Source organism: Pseudoliparis swirei, chromosome 1, assembly GCF_029220125.1.
Source record: "Pseudoliparis swirei isolate HS2019 ecotype Mariana Trench chromosome 1, NWPU_hadal_v1, whole genome shotgun sequence".
Classification (NCBI taxonomy): domain Eukaryota; kingdom Metazoa; phylum Chordata; class Actinopteri; order Perciformes; family Liparidae; genus Pseudoliparis; species Pseudoliparis swirei.
The window spans coordinates 9,579,068-9,596,676 of record NC_079388.1 but is presented as its reverse complement, the minus strand read 5'-3'; the positions used below and the strand labels follow the sequence as shown (position 1 = coordinate 9,596,676).

The 17,609-nt window shown below is 39.6% G+C and overlaps 2 protein-coding genes and 1 pseudogene across 2 annotated transcripts; all 3 read right to left on the bottom strand.

Annotated features, from left to right (window-relative positions):
* Positions 1–626: 626 nt before the first annotated feature.
* LOC130194401 (receptor-transporting protein 3-like) lies at positions 627–2,428 on the bottom strand. The gene is made up of 3 exons (XM_056415414.1): positions 2,340–2,428; positions 1,737–1,908; positions 627–1,177 (listed from the first exon to the last, which is right to left on the bottom strand). The coding sequence occupies exons 1-3, from the start codon at positions 2,353–2,355 to the stop codon at positions 817–819; spliced, it is 549 nt and encodes a 182-aa protein (XP_056271389.1). The 5' UTR covers positions 2,356–2,428; the 3' UTR covers positions 627–816.
* Positions 2,429–6,559: 4,131 nt separating this feature from the next.
* On the bottom strand, positions 6,560–8,383 carry LOC130194901 (receptor-transporting protein 3-like; annotated as a pseudogene).
* Positions 8,384–11,627: 3,244 nt separating this feature from the next.
* Positions 11,628–13,456, bottom strand: LOC130194890 (receptor-transporting protein 3-like). The gene is made up of 3 exons (XM_056416103.1): positions 13,347–13,456; positions 12,745–12,916; positions 11,628–12,177 (listed from the first exon to the last, which is right to left on the bottom strand). The coding sequence occupies exons 1-3, from the start codon at positions 13,360–13,362 to the stop codon at positions 11,817–11,819; spliced, it is 549 nt and encodes a 182-aa protein (XP_056272078.1). The 5' UTR covers positions 13,363–13,456; the 3' UTR covers positions 11,628–11,816.
* Positions 13,457–17,609: the final 4,153 nt, after the last annotated feature.

Sequence of the window (17,609 nt, the reverse complement as noted above, 5' to 3'; positions counted from 1 at the left end):
GTACAAAGCTAAACATAATTTACTTCCTGGCAATATTCAAAACATTTTTAGAGATAGAGAAGGAGAGTATGATCTAAGAGGGAGATGGAATTTCAAACAGCCAATTGCTCATAAGACTCTAAAAAGCATGTGCAGATCTGTCTGTGGGGTGAAACAGTGGAATATTTTAACTGATGACATCAAAGAAAGTAAAAATCTGGTGATATTCAAGAAAAAATTTAAAGACATGACTCTGGAGAAGTATGGACGTAACAGCATTGATGAAGCATAAGAAGTAACGGTTAATGGGGACAAGTTCTTGAAATTCTGGTTTGTTTGTTTTGTTGTATGTATATGTGTATGTATGTATGTGTGAATATGTGTATGTGTGTAAGTGTGTGTGTATATATGTATTTATATGTATGTGTATGGATGTATATATGTGTATGTGTGTGTATATATGTATATATATATGGTTCTTTGAAATAAGTTTTTTTGAGAAATCCTAGGTTAGGGCACTTATAAGCTAGATAGCTTCAGCCGTGACCCTTTCGGTCAACCACTTTCTTCTTTTGTTGAATTCTCATTGTATATTTTGCTGATCGAAATAAACTCAAACTCAAACTAAAAACAACCGTAAGACAGCACACGTTGAAACACATGACTTTATTACAACATATGTATTATTGGCGCTGACGCTAATATAGAATTATTATTATTAATGGAATAAAATAAAAAACACAACACAACAATCATGACAAAAAGTGCCAATTATAAAATAGGACAATAGGGTAATACAACATTAAAAAGAACATCTCAGCCAATTATCAGCCACTGTCAGTTTATCTCTGCATCTGTCTCATCCGGCTGACAGCAGATGCCCTGTTGGCAGGCCTCACAGAAGTCTGCCTCATGAGGTTTGGTAAACCTCTTGGTATTTGGTGAACTGTCACCACAATTGTTGTCGTCCTCAACTCTGTAGCAATTCTTCCGGATTTTGGCAAACAGTCCGCACAAGACGTCTTTCACCTCTTCCGTGGAAAAACCAGGGCGATGAAAATCATTGTCTTGGCAACTGAGACAGGCCTGTCCAAAGGGCCTCATGATCACTGAGCCGCGGTCACGTCGCAGCCGGTAACGGAACAACAACGACACTCGTGCTGAAGACCAGACTTTGTGGCAAGATGCACACTCAAAACTGTGGGTAAATGAGAAGACAACATACAAGTCAGAGCGTCTCACGGTAAGAGAGATTCTACCTGAAGTATCCTCAGGTCACCAGCGTTTCAAACATGAATCAGGAATAGAATACAAATACAAATAAAAATATAAAATATGTCAAATATATCTGAACTAAAATTGCAGAGCTGTGCAGTTTTAGACATGGTTTTGTGCAAAAATGTGTACAATTTTCCAAGATGAATGCTTTACAATTGTTTAACTAAAACTTGAATTTAGAAGGATCCATCTTTCCAGAACTTAAAATATATCCTGTGTTCTTTCCAGGCACCACAATCAATACTTCTCAGACTACAAACGGAAACTTATTGCCCCGTTGCCTTGTTTCAGTTTCTACATGTGAAGGCAGAATCTGATAACAGACAAAGTGCAACAAGACAGCTGCTGCACATTCAGCCAACTTTTAAAAAACAAAAACTCTGTCGACAGTTTTCAAAACATGTTCTTATCTCCTTAACCTGAATGAGTTTAAAGTTATGTATATTGTTACTTTGAGACTATGTAAAAACAACACATACCTTCCAAAGCCACTGTGGCAGTAGATCTTCCAGCCTCTCTTTCTCTCCTCCTGGGTGACATCAGCTGTCTGCACATAGCTAAAGTTGAGATTCCACTGGTCTCCATAGTCCAGCTCATTGTCTTCGTCCAGCAACTCCTCAAAGGTCTCCCTCCACAAAGAAGGAACCCAGTCTGCACACAAATGTATGACACAGAAGTTATTAAATATTGTTTCCAAAAAATATTTAAAACATAACTAATCAAAAGCACATTTCTTCAAATTGACTAATCCTACCAATAACGAATATTCGGCAGTATAATCAGATTTCTCAATAATTTCTGCTTAAGTACAACTCAAAGGCGACCCCTGCTGGTTAATCATGGTTTGATTTGCGCGACACTGAATTGGAATGAATTATTACAAAAAATTAAAAATTAAAAATCACGGCGAAGTCCGAATCTGTGAACATAGTTTCAACGTTACCGAACAACAACACAGAGGATTTTAAACCAACAATATTGCATTACATTGATGGCGTCAAATTGATCAAAACAAATATTACGAAGCACCAAATCACACCGCATATTAACGTTTACTCCACGCATAAGACATGATGTTGTACCTGTAGATCTGCTCATGGTGGTCGGTGGTCAGATGATGTTCAGCTGAGATGAAACACGTTTGCCTTGTGAACACTGCTCTGCAGACTCCTGTATTTATACTCATCGGTAGCTTTTACTTCGGAAAACGAAACTTAAAAACACAGTTTCGTTTTCCGTCTAGTTGGCTTCTGTGTGACGGAAGAAACCGCAAAGTCACGAGATAGCTTAATACATACTAACCTCCTCAAACGTAGGCTATTGTTATCTATCGTGCAATTACCGCTTGGAACTTACTACCTCCTCGTTTAACTCACATGAGTAATAATTTGTCATTCAAAAAACAATTAAAGGCGCACCTAAGAACATTCACCACTTTACGTATTCTATTGCTTTTTAGTCATCTGATTTTCTTTTTCTTTGTATGAATTAAGTTGATTTGCATAACATATATCTTATCCTTCAACTGTACTGAGCATCTGACTGCACTATTTTTTAAACTTTGTTGTCCTATTTTTAACTGTTGGTTTCACGATATGTTTTTGTATGTATTGTATTTTGTCCTTTCTGTGGACCCCAGGAAGATTAGCAGTCGCTAAGGCGTCAGCTAATGGGGATCCAATTAATAAACAAATAAACATTGCGACACGTGAAAGGGGATTTTATCAGATTCTACTCTCCACAGTTTTGATGATGGATATTGACGAGCATTGCATCATGCATGAAACTCCACGACCCCATTGAATGGCCCCCTTTGCCTCCAACACATGTTAAATTACATTTAAAAACAAATTATTGTGTTGCTCTTAAAGCTTATTTAATTAATTGTTTTGTATCAATGTGGTTTTCCTGTTCTTAGCACACATTTGAACAATGTATCCACTAAACAACTATTTCTGCTCATGTTGGTCGGTGGAAAATATGATGACAAAAATGTTATCATCACATTTTCAGTTCATAAACTTATATGATACGTAGATGTGCGTGTCTGTCCATTAGTTGTATGAACTTCGTTTTCCGTCTAGTTGGCTTTTGGTGTGACGGAAGAAAACGCAAAGTCACGCCAGTGACGGAAGAAAACGGAAAGTCACGAGATAGCTTAATACATTTCGACACGTGAAAGGGGATTTTATCAGATTCTACTCTCCACAGTTTTGATGATGGATATTGACGAGCATTGCATCATGCATGAAACTCCACGACCCCATTGAATGTGCCCCTTTGCCTCCAACACGTGTTAAATTACATTTAAAAACAAATTATTGTGTTTCTCTTGAAGCTCATTTAATTAATTGTTTTGTATCAATGTGGTTTTCCTGTTCTTAGCACACATTTGAACAATGTATCCACTAAACAACTATTTCTGCTCATGTTGGTCGGTGGAAAATATGATGACAAAAATGTTATCATCACATTTTCAGTTCATTAACTTAATGATACGTAGATGTGCGTGTCTGTCCATTAGTTGTATGAACTGCTGTATTTGTATTTGTCTAATTTACAATAACATTGCTGCAATTGAACTGAATCCCAGTTTACACACTCAAATCCAGCTCAGGTGGTCCAGTAGGGGCAGAGGAAGACAGCTGCTTGATCCACACGCACCACAAACTGAAATGGACTTTTAATTGCAGTGCAGTTAAACTTCAGGGCGGCCTCTTGCTGCACAGTTTCTGTTTCACTAAAGTGGGCCATCGAAAATACATGAAGTAAATATACTTTCAATATCTGAATACTGGCAACCACTCGGGTCAACTTGCGGACATGTGATTTTAATTTATCCCTTGGTCATGTCAGGAAAGAAAATAGAAAATAGCCACATGCATGTTAAAATAGTGTCATTAAAAGATGCACTTTACAAAAAGGAAACTCACTCCACAGCTAAACATTATATTGAACTTCTGTGGTAACCAGGAAGCATTAGTCTGGAACAGGCCTCCCCACTGAGCCTGTTCTGTTTGGTGACTGACATGTTTACGCCTCTATCCTCTCTGCCTGCTCATGTTCCTTCTCTCGACCGGCACATGGCCTCCTTGGAAATTGAAAGCCCAAGTTATTAGTGCAAACACTTATGTCACCTTTCTACTTTGATGGTACAACTGTCTTTCATCTCTTAATGTATTAAGTGCTCTTAATACATTAAGAGTAATGCTCTAAATACATTCTCTGAAGTGCTTTCCACACCTGTTCCTATTGATTGTTTCCTACTGATGACATCAAAGAAAGTAAAAATCTGGTGATATTCAAGAACAAATTTAAAGACATGACTCTGGAGAAGTATAGACGTAACAGCATTGATGAAGCATAAGAAGTAACGATTAATAGGGACAAGTTCTTGAAATTCTGGTTTGTTTGTTTTGTTGTATGTGTATGTATGTATGTGTGTGTGTGTGTATATGTGTATGTATGTGTGTATATGCGTATCTACACTACCGTTCAAAAGTTTGGGATCACTTAGAAATGTCCTTATTTTTCAAAGAAAAGCATTGTTTTTTTCAATGAAGATAACATTAAATCAATCAGAAATACACTATACATTGTTAATGTGGTAAATGACTATTCTAGGTGGAAACGTCTGGTTTCTAATGAAATATCTCCAGAGGTGTATAGAGGCCCATTTCCATCAACGATCACTCCAGTGTTCTAATGGTACATTGTGTTTGCTAATCACCTTAGAAGACTAATGGATGATTAGAAAACCCTTGAAAACCCTTGTGCAATTATGTTAGCACAGCTGAAAACTGTTTTGCTGATGAGAGAAGCTATACAACTGGCCTTCCTTTGAGCTAGTTGATTATCTGGAGCATCACATTTGTGGGTTCGATAAGACTCTCAAAATGGCCAGAAAAAAAGAACTTTCATGTGAAATTCGCCAGTCTATTCTTGTTCTTAGAAATGAAGGCTATTCCATGCGAAATTGCAAAGAAACTGAAAATTTCCTACAGCGGTGTGTACTACTCCTTCAGAGAACAGCACAAACGGGCTCTAACCAGAGCAGAAAGAGAAGTGGGAGGCCCGGTGCACAACTCAGCAAGAAGACAAGTACATTAGAGTCTCTAGTTTGAGAAATAGACGCCTCACAGGTCCTCAACTGGCAGCTTCTTTAAATGGTACCATAAAACGCCAGTGTCAACGCCGACAGTGAAGAGGCGACTCCGGGATGCTGGCCTTCTAGGCAGAGTGGCAAAAGAAAAGCCATATCTGAGACTGGCCAATAAAAGAAAAGATTGGTATGGGCAAAAGAACACAGGCATTGGACAGAGGAAGATTGGAAAAAGGTGTTATGGACAGATTAATCCAAGTTTGAGGTGTTTGGATCACACAGAAGAACATTTGTGAAACGCAGAACAGGTGAAAAGATGCTGGAAGAGTGCCTGACACCATCTGTCAAGCATGGTGGAGGTAATGTGATGGTCTGGGGCTGCTTTGGTGCTGGTAAAGTGGGAGATTTGTACCAGGTAAAAGGGATTTTAAATAAGGAAGGCTATCACTCCATTTTGCAACGCCATGCCATACCCTGTGGGCAGCGCTTGATTGGAGCCAATTTCCTCCTCCAACAGGACAATGACCCAAAGCACACCTCCACATTGTGCAAGAACTATTGAGGAAGAAGCAGGCAGCTGGTATGCTGTCTGTAATGGAGTGGCCAGCACAGTCACCAGATCTCAACCCCATTGAGCTGTTGTGGGAGCAGCTTGACCGTATGGTCTGCAAGAAGTGCCCATCAAGCCAATCCAACTTGTGGCAGGTGCTTCAGGAAGCGTGGGGTGAAATTTCAACAGATTACCTCAACAAATTAACAGCTAGAATGCCAAAGGTCTGCAATGCTGTAATTGCTGCAAAAGGAGCATTCTTTGACGAAAGCAAAGTTTGAAGAAAAAAATTAATACTTCAAATACAAATCATTATTTCTAACCTTGTCAATGTCTTGACTATATTTTCTATACATTTTGCAACTCATTTGATAAATAAAAGTGTGAGGTTTCATGGAAAACACAAAATTGTCTGGGTGATCCCAAACTTTTGAACGGTAGTGTATATGTATGTGTATGTGTATGTATATATATGGTTCTTTGAAATAAGTTTTTTTGGGAAATCCTAGGTTAGGGCACTTATAAGCTAGATAGCTTCAGCCTTGACCCTTTCGGTCAACCACTTTCTTCTTTTGTTGAATTCTGATTGTTGTATATTTTGCTGATCGAAATAAACTCAAACTCAAACTAAAAGCCACCGTAAGACAGCACACGTTGAAACACATGACTTTATTACAACATATGTATTATTGGTGCTCACGCTAATATAGAATTATTATCATTAATGGAATAAAATAAAAAACACAATACAACAATCATGACAAAAAGTGCCAATTATAAAATAGGACAATAGGGTAATACAACATTAAAAAAAACATCTCAGACAATTATCAGCCACTGTCAGTTTATCTCTGCATCTGTCTCATCCGGCTGACAGCAGATGCCCTGTTGGCAGGCCTCACAGAAGTCTGCCTCATGAGGTTTGGTAAACCTCTTGGTTTTTGGTGAACTGTCACCACAATTGTTGTCGTCCTCAACTCTGTAGCAATTCTTCCGGATTTTGGCAAACAGTCTGCACAAGACGTCTTCCACCTCTTCCGTGGTAAAACCAGGGCGATGAAAATCATTGTCTTGGCAACTGAGACAGGCCTGTCCAAAGGGCCTCATGATCACTGAGCGCGGTCACGCCGCAGCCGGTAACGGAACAACAACGACACTCGTGCTGAAGACCAGACCTTGTGGCAAGATGCACACTCAAAACTGTGGGTAAATGAGAAGACAACATACAAGAGTCAGAGCGTCTCACGGTAAGAGAGATTCTACCTGAAGTATCCTCAGGTCACCAGCGTTTCAAACATGAATCAGGAATAGAATACAAATACATATACAAATAAAAATATAAAATATGTCAAATATATCTGAACCAAAATTGCAGCGCTGTGCAGTTTTAGACATGGTTTTGTGCAGAAATGTGTACAATTTTCCAAGATGAATGTTTTACAATTGTTTAACTAACATTTCAATTTAGAAGGATCCATCTTTCCAGAACTTAAAATATCTCCTGTGTTCTTTCCAGGCACCACAATCAATACTTCTCAGACTACAAACGGAAACTTATTGCCCGGTTGCCTTGTTTCAGTTTCTACATGTGAAGGCAGAATCTGATAACAGACAAAGTGCAACAAGACAGCTGCTGCACATTCAGCCAACTTTAAAAAAACAGAAACTCTGTCGACAGTTTTCAAAACATGTTCTAATCTCCTTAACCTGAATGAGTTTAAAGTTATGTATATTGTTACTTTGAGAATATGTAAAAACAACACATACCTTCCAAAGCCACTGTGGCAGTAGATCTTCCAGCCTCTCTTTTTCTCCTCCTGGGTGACATCAGCTGTCTGCACATAGCTAAAGTTGAGATTCCACTGGTCTCCATAGTCCAGCTCATTGTCTTCGTCCAGCAACTCCTCAAAAGTCTCCCTCCACAAAGAAGGAACCCAGTCTACACACAAATGTATGACACAGAAGTTATTAAATATTGTTTCCAAAAAATATTTAAAACATAACTAATCAAAAGCACATTTCTTCAAATTCACTAATCCGACCAATAACGAATATTCGGCAGTATAATCAGATTTCTCAATAATTTCTGCTTAAGTACAACTCAAAGACGTCCCCTGCTGGTTAATCATGGTTTGATTTGCGCTACACTGAATTGGAATGAATTATAAAAAATAAAAAATAAAAAATAAATCACGGCGAAGTCCGAATCTGTGAATATAGTTTCAACGTTACCGAACAACAACACAGAGGATTTTAAACCAACAATATTGCATTACATTAATGGCGTCAAATTGATCAAAACAAATATTACGAAGCACCAAATCACACCGCATATTAACGTTTACTCCACGCATAAAACATGATGTTGTACCTGTAGATATGCTCATGGTGGTCGGTGGTCAGATGATGTTCAGCTGAGATGAAACACGTTTGCCTTGTGAACGCTGCTCTGCAGACTCCTGTATTTATACTCATCGGTAGCTTTTACTTCGGAAAACGAAACTTAAAAACACAGTTTCGTTTTCCGTCTAGTTGGCTTCTGGTGTGACGGAAGAAAACGCAAAGTCACGAGATAGCTTAATACATTGCGACACGTGAAAGGGGATTTTATCAGATTCTACTCTCCACAGTTTTGATGATGGATATTGACGAGCATTGCATCATGCATGAAACTCCACGACCCCATTGAATGTCCCCCTTTGCCTCCAACACGTGTTAAATTACATTTAAAAACAAATTATTGTGTTTCTCTTGAAGCTCATTTAATTAATTGTTTTGTATCAATGTGGTTTTCCTGTTCTTAGCACACATTTGAACAATGTATCCACTAAACAACTATTTCTGCTCATGTTGGTCGGTGGAAAATATGATGACAAAAATGTTATCATCACATTTTCAGTTCATAAACTTAAATGATACGTAGATGTGCGTGTCTGTCCATTAGTTGTATGAACTGCTGTATTTGTATTTGTCTAATTTACAATAACATTGCTGCAATTGAACAGAATCCCAGTTTACACACTCAAATCCAGCTCAGGTGGTCCAGTAGGGGCAGAGGAAGACAGCTGCTTGATCCACACGCACCACAAACTGAAATGGACTTTTAATTGCAGTGCAGTTAAACTTCAGGGCGGCCTCTTGCTGCACAGTTTCTGTTTCACTAAAGTGGGCCATCGAAAATACATGAAGTAAATATACTTTCAATATCTGAATACTGGCAACCACTGGTCAACTTGCGGACATGTGATTTTAATTTATCCCTTGGTCATGTCAGGAAAGAAAATAGAAAATAGCCACATGCATGTTAAAATAGTGTCATTAAAAGATGCACTTTACTTAAAGGAAACTCACTCCACAGCTAAACATTATATTGAACTTCTGTGGTAACCAGGAAGCATTAGTCTGGAACAGGCCTCCCCACTGAGCCTGTTCTGTTTGGTGACTGACATGTTTACGCCTCTATCCTCTCTGCCTGCTCATGTTCCTTCTCTCGACCGGCACATGGCCTCCTTGGAAATTGAAAGCCCAAGTTATTAGTGCAAACACTTATGTCACCTTTCTACTTTGATGGTACAACTGTCTTTCATCTCTTAATGTATGAAGTGCTCTTAATACATTAAGAGTAATGCTCTAAATACATTCTCTGAAGTGCTTTCCACACCTGTTCCTATTGATTGTTTCCTACTGATGACATCAAAGAAAGTAAAAATCTGGTGATATTCAAGAACAAATTTAAAGACATGACTCTGGAGAAGTATAGACGTAACAGCATTGATGAAGCATAAGAAGTAACGATTAATAGGGACAAGTTCTTGAAATTCTGGTTTGTTTGTTTTGTTGTATGTGTATGTATGTATGTGTGTGTGTGTGTATATGTGTATGTATGTGTGTATATGCGTATCTACACTACCGTTCAAAAGTTTGGGATCACTTAGAAATGTCCTTATTTTTCAAAGAAAAGCATTGTTTTTTTCAATGAAGATAACATTAAATCAATCAGAAATACACTCTATACATTGTTAATGTGGTAAATGACTATTCTAGGTGGAAACGTCTGGTTTCTAATGAAATATCTCCATAGGTGTATAGAGGCCCATTTCCATCAACGATCACTCCAGTGTTCTAATGGTACATTGTGTTTGCTAATCGCCTTAGAAGACTAATGGATGATTAGAAAACCCTTGAAAACCCTTGTGCAATTATGTTAGCACAGCTGAAAACTGTTTTGCTGATGAGAGAAGCTATAAAACTGGCCTTCCTTTGAGCTAGTTGATTATCTGGAGCATCACATTTGTGGGTTCGATAAGACTCTCAAAATGGCCAGAAAAAGAACTTTCATGTGAAATTCGCCAGTCTATTCTTGTTCTTAGAAATGAAGGCTATTCCATGCGAGAAATTGCAAAGAAACTGAAAATTTCCTACAGCGGTGTGTACTACTCCATTCAGAGAACAGCACAAACGGGCTCTAACCAGAGCAGAAAGAGAAGTGGGAGGCCCGGTGCACAACTCAGCAAGAAGACAAGTACATTAGAGTCTCTAGTTTGAGAAATAGACGCCTCACAGGTCCTCAACTGGCAGCTTCTTTAAATGGTACCCAAAACGCCAGTGTCAACGCCGACAGTGAAGAGGCGACTCGGGATGCTGGCCTTCTAGGCAGAGTGGCAAAGAAAAGCCATATCTGAGACTGGCCAATAAAAGAAAAGATTGGTATGGGCAAAAGAACACAGGCATTGGACAGAGGAAGATTGGAAAAGGTGTTATGGACAGATTAATCCAAGTTTGAGGTGTTTGGATCACACAGAAGAACATTTGTGAGGCAGAACAGGTGAAAAGATGCTGGAAGAGTGCCTGACACCATCTGTCAAGCATGGTGGAGGTAATGTGATGGTCTGGGGCTGCTTTGGTGCTGGTAAAGTGGGAGATTTGTACCAGGTAAAAGGGATTTTAAATAAGGAAGGCTATCACTCCATTTTGCAACGCCATGCCATACCCTGTGGGCAGCGCTTGATTGGAGCCAATTTCCTCCTCCAACAGGACAATGACCCAAAGCACACCTCCACATTGTGCAAGAACTATTGAGGGAAGAAGCAGGCAGCTGGTATGCTGTCTGTAATGGAGTGGCCAGCACAGTCACCAGATCTCAACCCCATTGAGCTGTTGTGGGAGCAGCTTGACCGTATGGTCTGCAAGAAGTGCCCATCAAGCCAATCCAACTTGTGGCAGGTGCTTCAGGAAGCGTGGGGTGAAATTTCAACAGATTACCTCAACAAATTAACAGCTAGAATGCCAAAGGTCTGCAATGCTGTAATTGCTGCAAAAGGAGCATTCTTTGACGAAAGCAAAGTTTGAAGAAAAAAATTAATACTTCAAATACAAATCATTATTTCTAACCTTGTCAATGTCTTGACTATATTTTCTATACATTTTGCAACTCATTTGATAAATAAAAGTGTGAGGTTTCATGGAAAACACAAAATTGTCTGGGTGATCCCAAACTTTTGAACGGTAGTGTATATGTATGTGTATGTGTATGTATATATATGGTTCTTTGAAATAAGTTTTTTTGGGAAATCCTAGGTTAGGGCACTTATAAGCTAGATAGCTTCAGCCTTGACCCTTTCGGTCAACCACTTTCTTCTTTTGTTGAATTCTGATTGTTGTATATTTTGCTGATCGAAATAAACTCAAACTCAAACTAAAAGCCACCGTAAGACAGCACACGTTGAAACACATGACTTTATTACAACATATGTATTATTGGTGCTGACGCTAATATAGAATTATTATCATTAATGGAATAAAATAAAAAACACAATACAACAATCATGACAAAAAGTGCCAATTATAAAATAGGACAATAGGGTAATACAACATTAAAAAAACATCTCAGACAATTATCAGCCACTGTCAGTTTATCTCTGCATCTGTCTCATCCGGCTGACAGCAGATGCCCTGTTGGCAGGCCTCACAGAAGTCTGCCTCATGAGGTTTGGTAAACCTCTTGGTTTTTGGTGAACTGTCACCACAATTGTTGTCGTCCTCAACTCTGTAGCAATTCTTCCGGATTTTGGCAAACAGTCTGCACAAGACGTCTTCCACCTCTTCCGTGGTAAAACCAGGGCGATGAAAATCATTGTCTTGGCAACTGAGACAGGCCTGTCCAAAGGGCCTCATGATCACTGAGCCGCGGTCACGTCGCAGCCGGTAACGGAACAACAACGACACTCGTGCTGAAGACCAGACCTTGTGGCAAGATGCACACTCAAAACTGTGGGTAAATGAGAAGACAACATACAAGAGTCAGAGCGTCTCACGGTAAGAGAGATTCTACCTGAAGTATCCTCAGGTCACCAGCGTTTCAAACATGAATCAGGAATAGAATACAAATACATATACAAATAAAAATATAAAATATGTCAAATATATCTGAACCAAAATTGCAGCGCTGTGCAGTTTTAGACATGGTTTTGTGCAGAAATGTGTACAATTTTCCAAGATGAATGTTTTACAATTGTTTAACTAACATTTCAATTTAGAAGGATCCATCTTTCCAGAACTTAAAATATCTCCTGTGTTCTTTCCAGGCACCACAATCAATACTTCTCAGACTACAAACGGAAACTTATTGCCCGGTTGCCTTGTTTCAGTTTCTACATGTGAAGGCAGAATCTGATAACAGACAAAGTGCAACAAGACAGCTGCTGCACATTCAGCCAACTTTAAAAAAACAGAAACTCTGTCGACAGTTTTCAAAACATGTTCTAATCTCCTTAACCTGAATGAGTTTAAAGTTATGTATATTGTTACTTTGAGAATATGTAAAAACAACACATACCTTCCAAAGCCACTGTGGCAGTAGATCTTCCAGCCTCTCTTTCTCTCCTCCTGGGTGACATCAGCTGTCTGCACATAGCTAAAGTTGAGATTCCACTGGTCTCCATAGTCCAGCTCATTGTCTTCGTCCAGCAACTCCTCAAAGGTCTCCCTCCACAAAGAAGGAACCCAGTCTGCACACAAATGTATGACACAGAAGTTATTAAATATTGTTTCCAAAAAATATTTAAAACATAACTAATCAAAAGCACATTTCTTCAAATTCACTAATCCGACCAATAACGAATATTCGGCAGTATAATCAGATTTCTCAATAATTTCTGCTTGTACAACTCAAAGACGTCCCCTGCTGGTTAATCATGGTTTGATTTGCGCTACACTGAATTGGAATGAATTATAAAAAATAAAAAATAAAAATAAAATCACGGCGAAGTCCGAATCTGTGAATATAGTTTCAACGTTACCGAACAACAACACAGAGGATTTTAAACCAACAATATTGCATTACATTAATGGCGTCAAATTGATCAAAACAAATATTACGAAGCACCAAATCACACCGCATATTAACGTTTACTCCACGCATAAGACATGATGTTGTACCTGTAGATATGCTCATGGTGGTCGGTGGTCAGATGATGTTCAGCTGAGATGAAACACGTTTGCCTTGTGAACGCTGCTCTGCAGACTCCTGTATTTATACTCATCGGTAGCTTTTACTTCGGAAAACGAAACTTAAAAACACAGTTTCGTTTTCCGTCTAGTTGGCTTCTGGTGTGACGGAAGAAAACGCAAAGTCACGAGATAGCTTAATACATTGCGACACGTGAAAGGGGATTTTATCAGATTCTACTCTCCACAGTTTTGATGATGGATATTGACGAGCATTGCATCATGCATGAAACTCCACGACCCCATTGAATGCCCCCCTTTGCCTCCAACACGTGTTAAATTACATTTAAAAACAAATTATTGTGTTTCTCTTGAAGCTCATTTAATTAATTGTTTTGTATCAATGTGGTTTTCCTGTTCTTAGCACACATTTGAACAATGTATCCACTAAACAACTATTTCTGCTCATGTTGGTCGGTGGAAAATATGATGACAAAAATGTTATCATCACATTTTCAGTTCATAAACTTAAATGATACGTAGATGTGCGTGTCTGTCCATTAGTTGTATGAACTGCTGTATTTGTATTTGTCTAATTTACAATAACATTGCTGCAATTGAACTGAATCCCAGTTTACACACTCAAATCCAGCTCAGGTGGTCCAGTAGGGGGCAGAGGAAGACAGCTGCTTGATCCACACGCACCACAAACTGAAATGGACTTTTAATTGCAGTGCAGTTAAACTTCAGGGCGGCCTCTTGCTGCACAGTTTCTGTTTCACTAAAGTGGGCCATCGAAAATACATGAAGTAAATATACTTTCAATATCTGAATACTGGCAACCACTCGGGTCAACTTGCGGACATGTGATTTTAATTTATCCCTTGGTCATGTCAGGAAAGAAAATAGAAAATAGCCACATGCATGTTAAAATAGTGTCATTAAAAGATGCACTTTACTAAAAGGAAACTCACTCCACAGCTAAACATTATATTGAACTTCTGTGGTAACCAGGAAGCATTAGTCTGGAACAGGCCTCCCCACTGAGCCTGTTCTGTTTGGTGACTGACATGTTTACGCCTCTATCCTCTCTGCCTGCTCATGTTCCTTCTCTCGACCGGCACATGGCCTCCTTGGAAATTGAAAGCCCAAGTTATTAGTGCAAACACTTATGTCACCTTTCTACTTTGATGGTACAACTGTCTTTCATCTCTTAATGTATTAAGTGCTCTTAATACATTAAGAGTAATGCTCTTAATACATTCTCTGAAGTGCTTTCCACACCTGTTCCTATTTTAGGACGACGTTAATTGCTTTAATTTAACTACATTCTTGACATACAAACTTTATGTAAAAGCCAAAACAACTCCTAAACGTCCCCGAGCACAGCCGTCCTGTCTGGTGAGGTTTAACATAAAGCTCCATGACCTGTAATATGTCGGAGCTTATCACGACGTCTTTAATTTCTTATTAAAATATCTTCCGAAGAATAATGTTTGTTCTTGTGCCTCGGAAATATTTGGTGTTGTTGTTTTAAGCTAATTCTTATGATTTGTAAAGGCAGTAACAATAACTGATGCCAGCATTGAAGTGGCCGTGTAGTGACAGCATGATGATGATGATGACATGCTGCTCTGATGAAGCAGACAGTTGTTACTCCGTCTTCATATCCTGTCTGTTAAGTTATGGATGCTGTTCCTAATAATCATTATCCTCTTTTCAGTACAGTGGAAATAATAGCATCAGACTGGCAACACCTGTCACAGGTATGTAACGACGCTGTCAGTCCACACACTCACACACACACACACACACACACACTTGCTATAATGAAAAACCTTATGCACAGTATGGGACTTTTCTTCTACCTGAGTTGTTTATGGGTCATGATGCCCCACCCAGTACTAAACACAGATGTTCATGCTTGTCAGAGTATCCTGACCACGTCTTGAGTTCTGGTCAAAGCAGGAACACACTTTTATGTGTTAACACACACACACGCAGGTTTCACAGACTCAAAATACAAATCTCATTTAGATGTACTCATCAATGATTATTTGGGTGTTATCTGTGGTAACAACAAAATGGGAATTAGGTAATCAGGTTTCTTAGTTACACACACACACACACACACATGGTCATGTTTTACTCTCTTGAGGAGTTTTCATTTGCAGGATCTTCACACGATGCAGACTGAAGAAACTAATTGTGAAATATCATTATATGGAGGGTGGTAATAGGAATGTATGTCGTCTCATTGGCATGACAGTCCAACTACACACAACACTGCCACCCCCCTCAAACACACATGCATAGCAACCCATGTACTGTATAGTGCTGAAGTGGATGTGTGTGCCCCTTTTCTTCCGGCAAGGTGGTGTAAAGATGACCTCAGAGCCCCAGGCTCCAGAGAGTCACCTTATACTCAGGTGTGACATTACAGCGTGAGAACAGCATGCTGGGAAGGCTCAGGGCCTCAGAGATGTAGGCTCCACACAGACAAGACAAGAGCAGACTCACAGACTGACCTCTTTGTATTAACTTTCTAAAGTGCTCAAGTAAATTCCAGTTGATCCATGTAAATCTACATCAGACTGTCGACAGGCGCAGAATTAAAAAAAGGATAAAAAAGGATCTTGAAATAGCTTTATAAATAAATCTGACGCAATAGCGTAAAGCCTGCTCTGAAAAAGAACCAAGATAATATTCAGACAAACTGCTGCTGAGTGACTCCCGATCCACTGAGCTACTCCGCTTTCACAGAACTATTGTGCTTTTCTCATCTCTCGTTTCACTTTGACAACAACGTTATCCTCGGAAGCATTAATAATGCACTCACTATACATGTAAAACAAAATTGTCAACATTGAATGCAAATCATCCCAGATAGTGCAGACTCCTCTGCCAGGCATGTTGAGATGCACGCCAGGATTTAGCTGCAGCCTATTCTGCCTGGACCTGTACACCTGTTCAAAGGCTGCCAGGTGACTCAGAGAGGGAGGAGAATGGGGAGGGAGGCCGAGCGAGAGAGATAGATAGAGAGAGAGAGAGGAAGAGACGGGGAGAGAGAGAGAGAGAGAGAGAGAGAGAGAGAGAGGGAGGGAGAGAGAAAGACGTTGGGTGTGGTAAGATGCCTCTAGCACATTCCATGAGCCACCACACCCTGCGTTTCAGCGTCTGTGTACCTGCTCATGATTATTATCAGAGCTGGTTCATGTCAGCAGACTCTCTACTGGCACTCGTATTTCTTTCATCAGATATATTTTCCAACACCCAATATTCTTTGTCCTCGCTGTAAGCAAACACTCAACTCTCATTTCTCAGGTGTCATCGTTGTCAAGCTGAGAGTTTCACATTTGCATGAATTGGAAAAAAGCAAACAGGCAAATAAAGAGCCCAGAAAAATGTCTCCTGCAGTTTGAGTGAATAACAGCTCACGAGGACATGGGTGCTTTCAAACAGGAGCCACACCTTTCAGCAGGACTGAACACACAGCAATATTCATAAGTGTGTGTGTGTGTGTTGCTATCAGAGGGCCATGAAACAAGGTGTGGTCTGTCAGAGACACGTTTCAGGACAAAGGACGGTCCATATAAAATGCAAACACACGCTCAGCAGCATTTACTTTACCAGCATGCCTTGTTTAAATGTCATGGCTGCTAAGGGAGAGACACAGAGAGAACCTCAAAGAGAAGACGTTGAAACAGGTGGAGGCTTGAGACTGAAGGCGTTACCAGTTGTTATGACATAACCAATGAATGTTGGAATTAATTTGGCCACGAAGAAAAGTAGGGAACATAATAAATAGTGAGAACAATCCGCTCAATCCAGTGTCTCTTTCAAATGACACATGTACGAATAGTGTTACTGAATCTGAGTATCACTGGCACTGTGTGGCTTTATGGCCTTTAGAAAAACCTGCTTCCCAAATCCAGCTCACGTAAAAGGAGAAACTGAGTAGTTGTCTGCAGCAGAGGATCCAAGGAAAGGGGAACTGCAGAGGGCTGCTGGTTCAGTGTTTCACCAGAGAGAGACACAGCAGGTGGCTCACACAATGTATTAGTGGCAAACATGCATGGCCTTTTTCTAAAACTGGGGACATTATTATGGGATCTATTTAAATGCTAAAGAGTATTTGCACAAAAAGACAAGAGCAAACTGAAACAGTTACAAAGCAACATTTATTGTTTGCTAACAAGCTACTGGTCCCACTATAGACCCAGTGAGGCTTGAGCAGCAAAGCCGCTGAAAGTA

Excerpts from the sequence above, each read along its gene's own strand:
- LOC130194401 (XM_056415414.1), bottom strand. Across the intron at positions 1,178-1,736 it reads TGCCACAGTGGCTTTGGAAG|TTTTGAGTGTGCATCTTGCC; the intron begins GTATGTGTTGTT and ends ATTTACCCACAG.
- LOC130194890 (XM_056416103.1), bottom strand. Across the intron at positions 12,178-12,744 it reads TGCCACAGTGGCTTTGGAAG|TTTTGAGTGTGCATCTTGCC; the intron begins GTATGTGTTGTT and ends ATTTACCCACAG.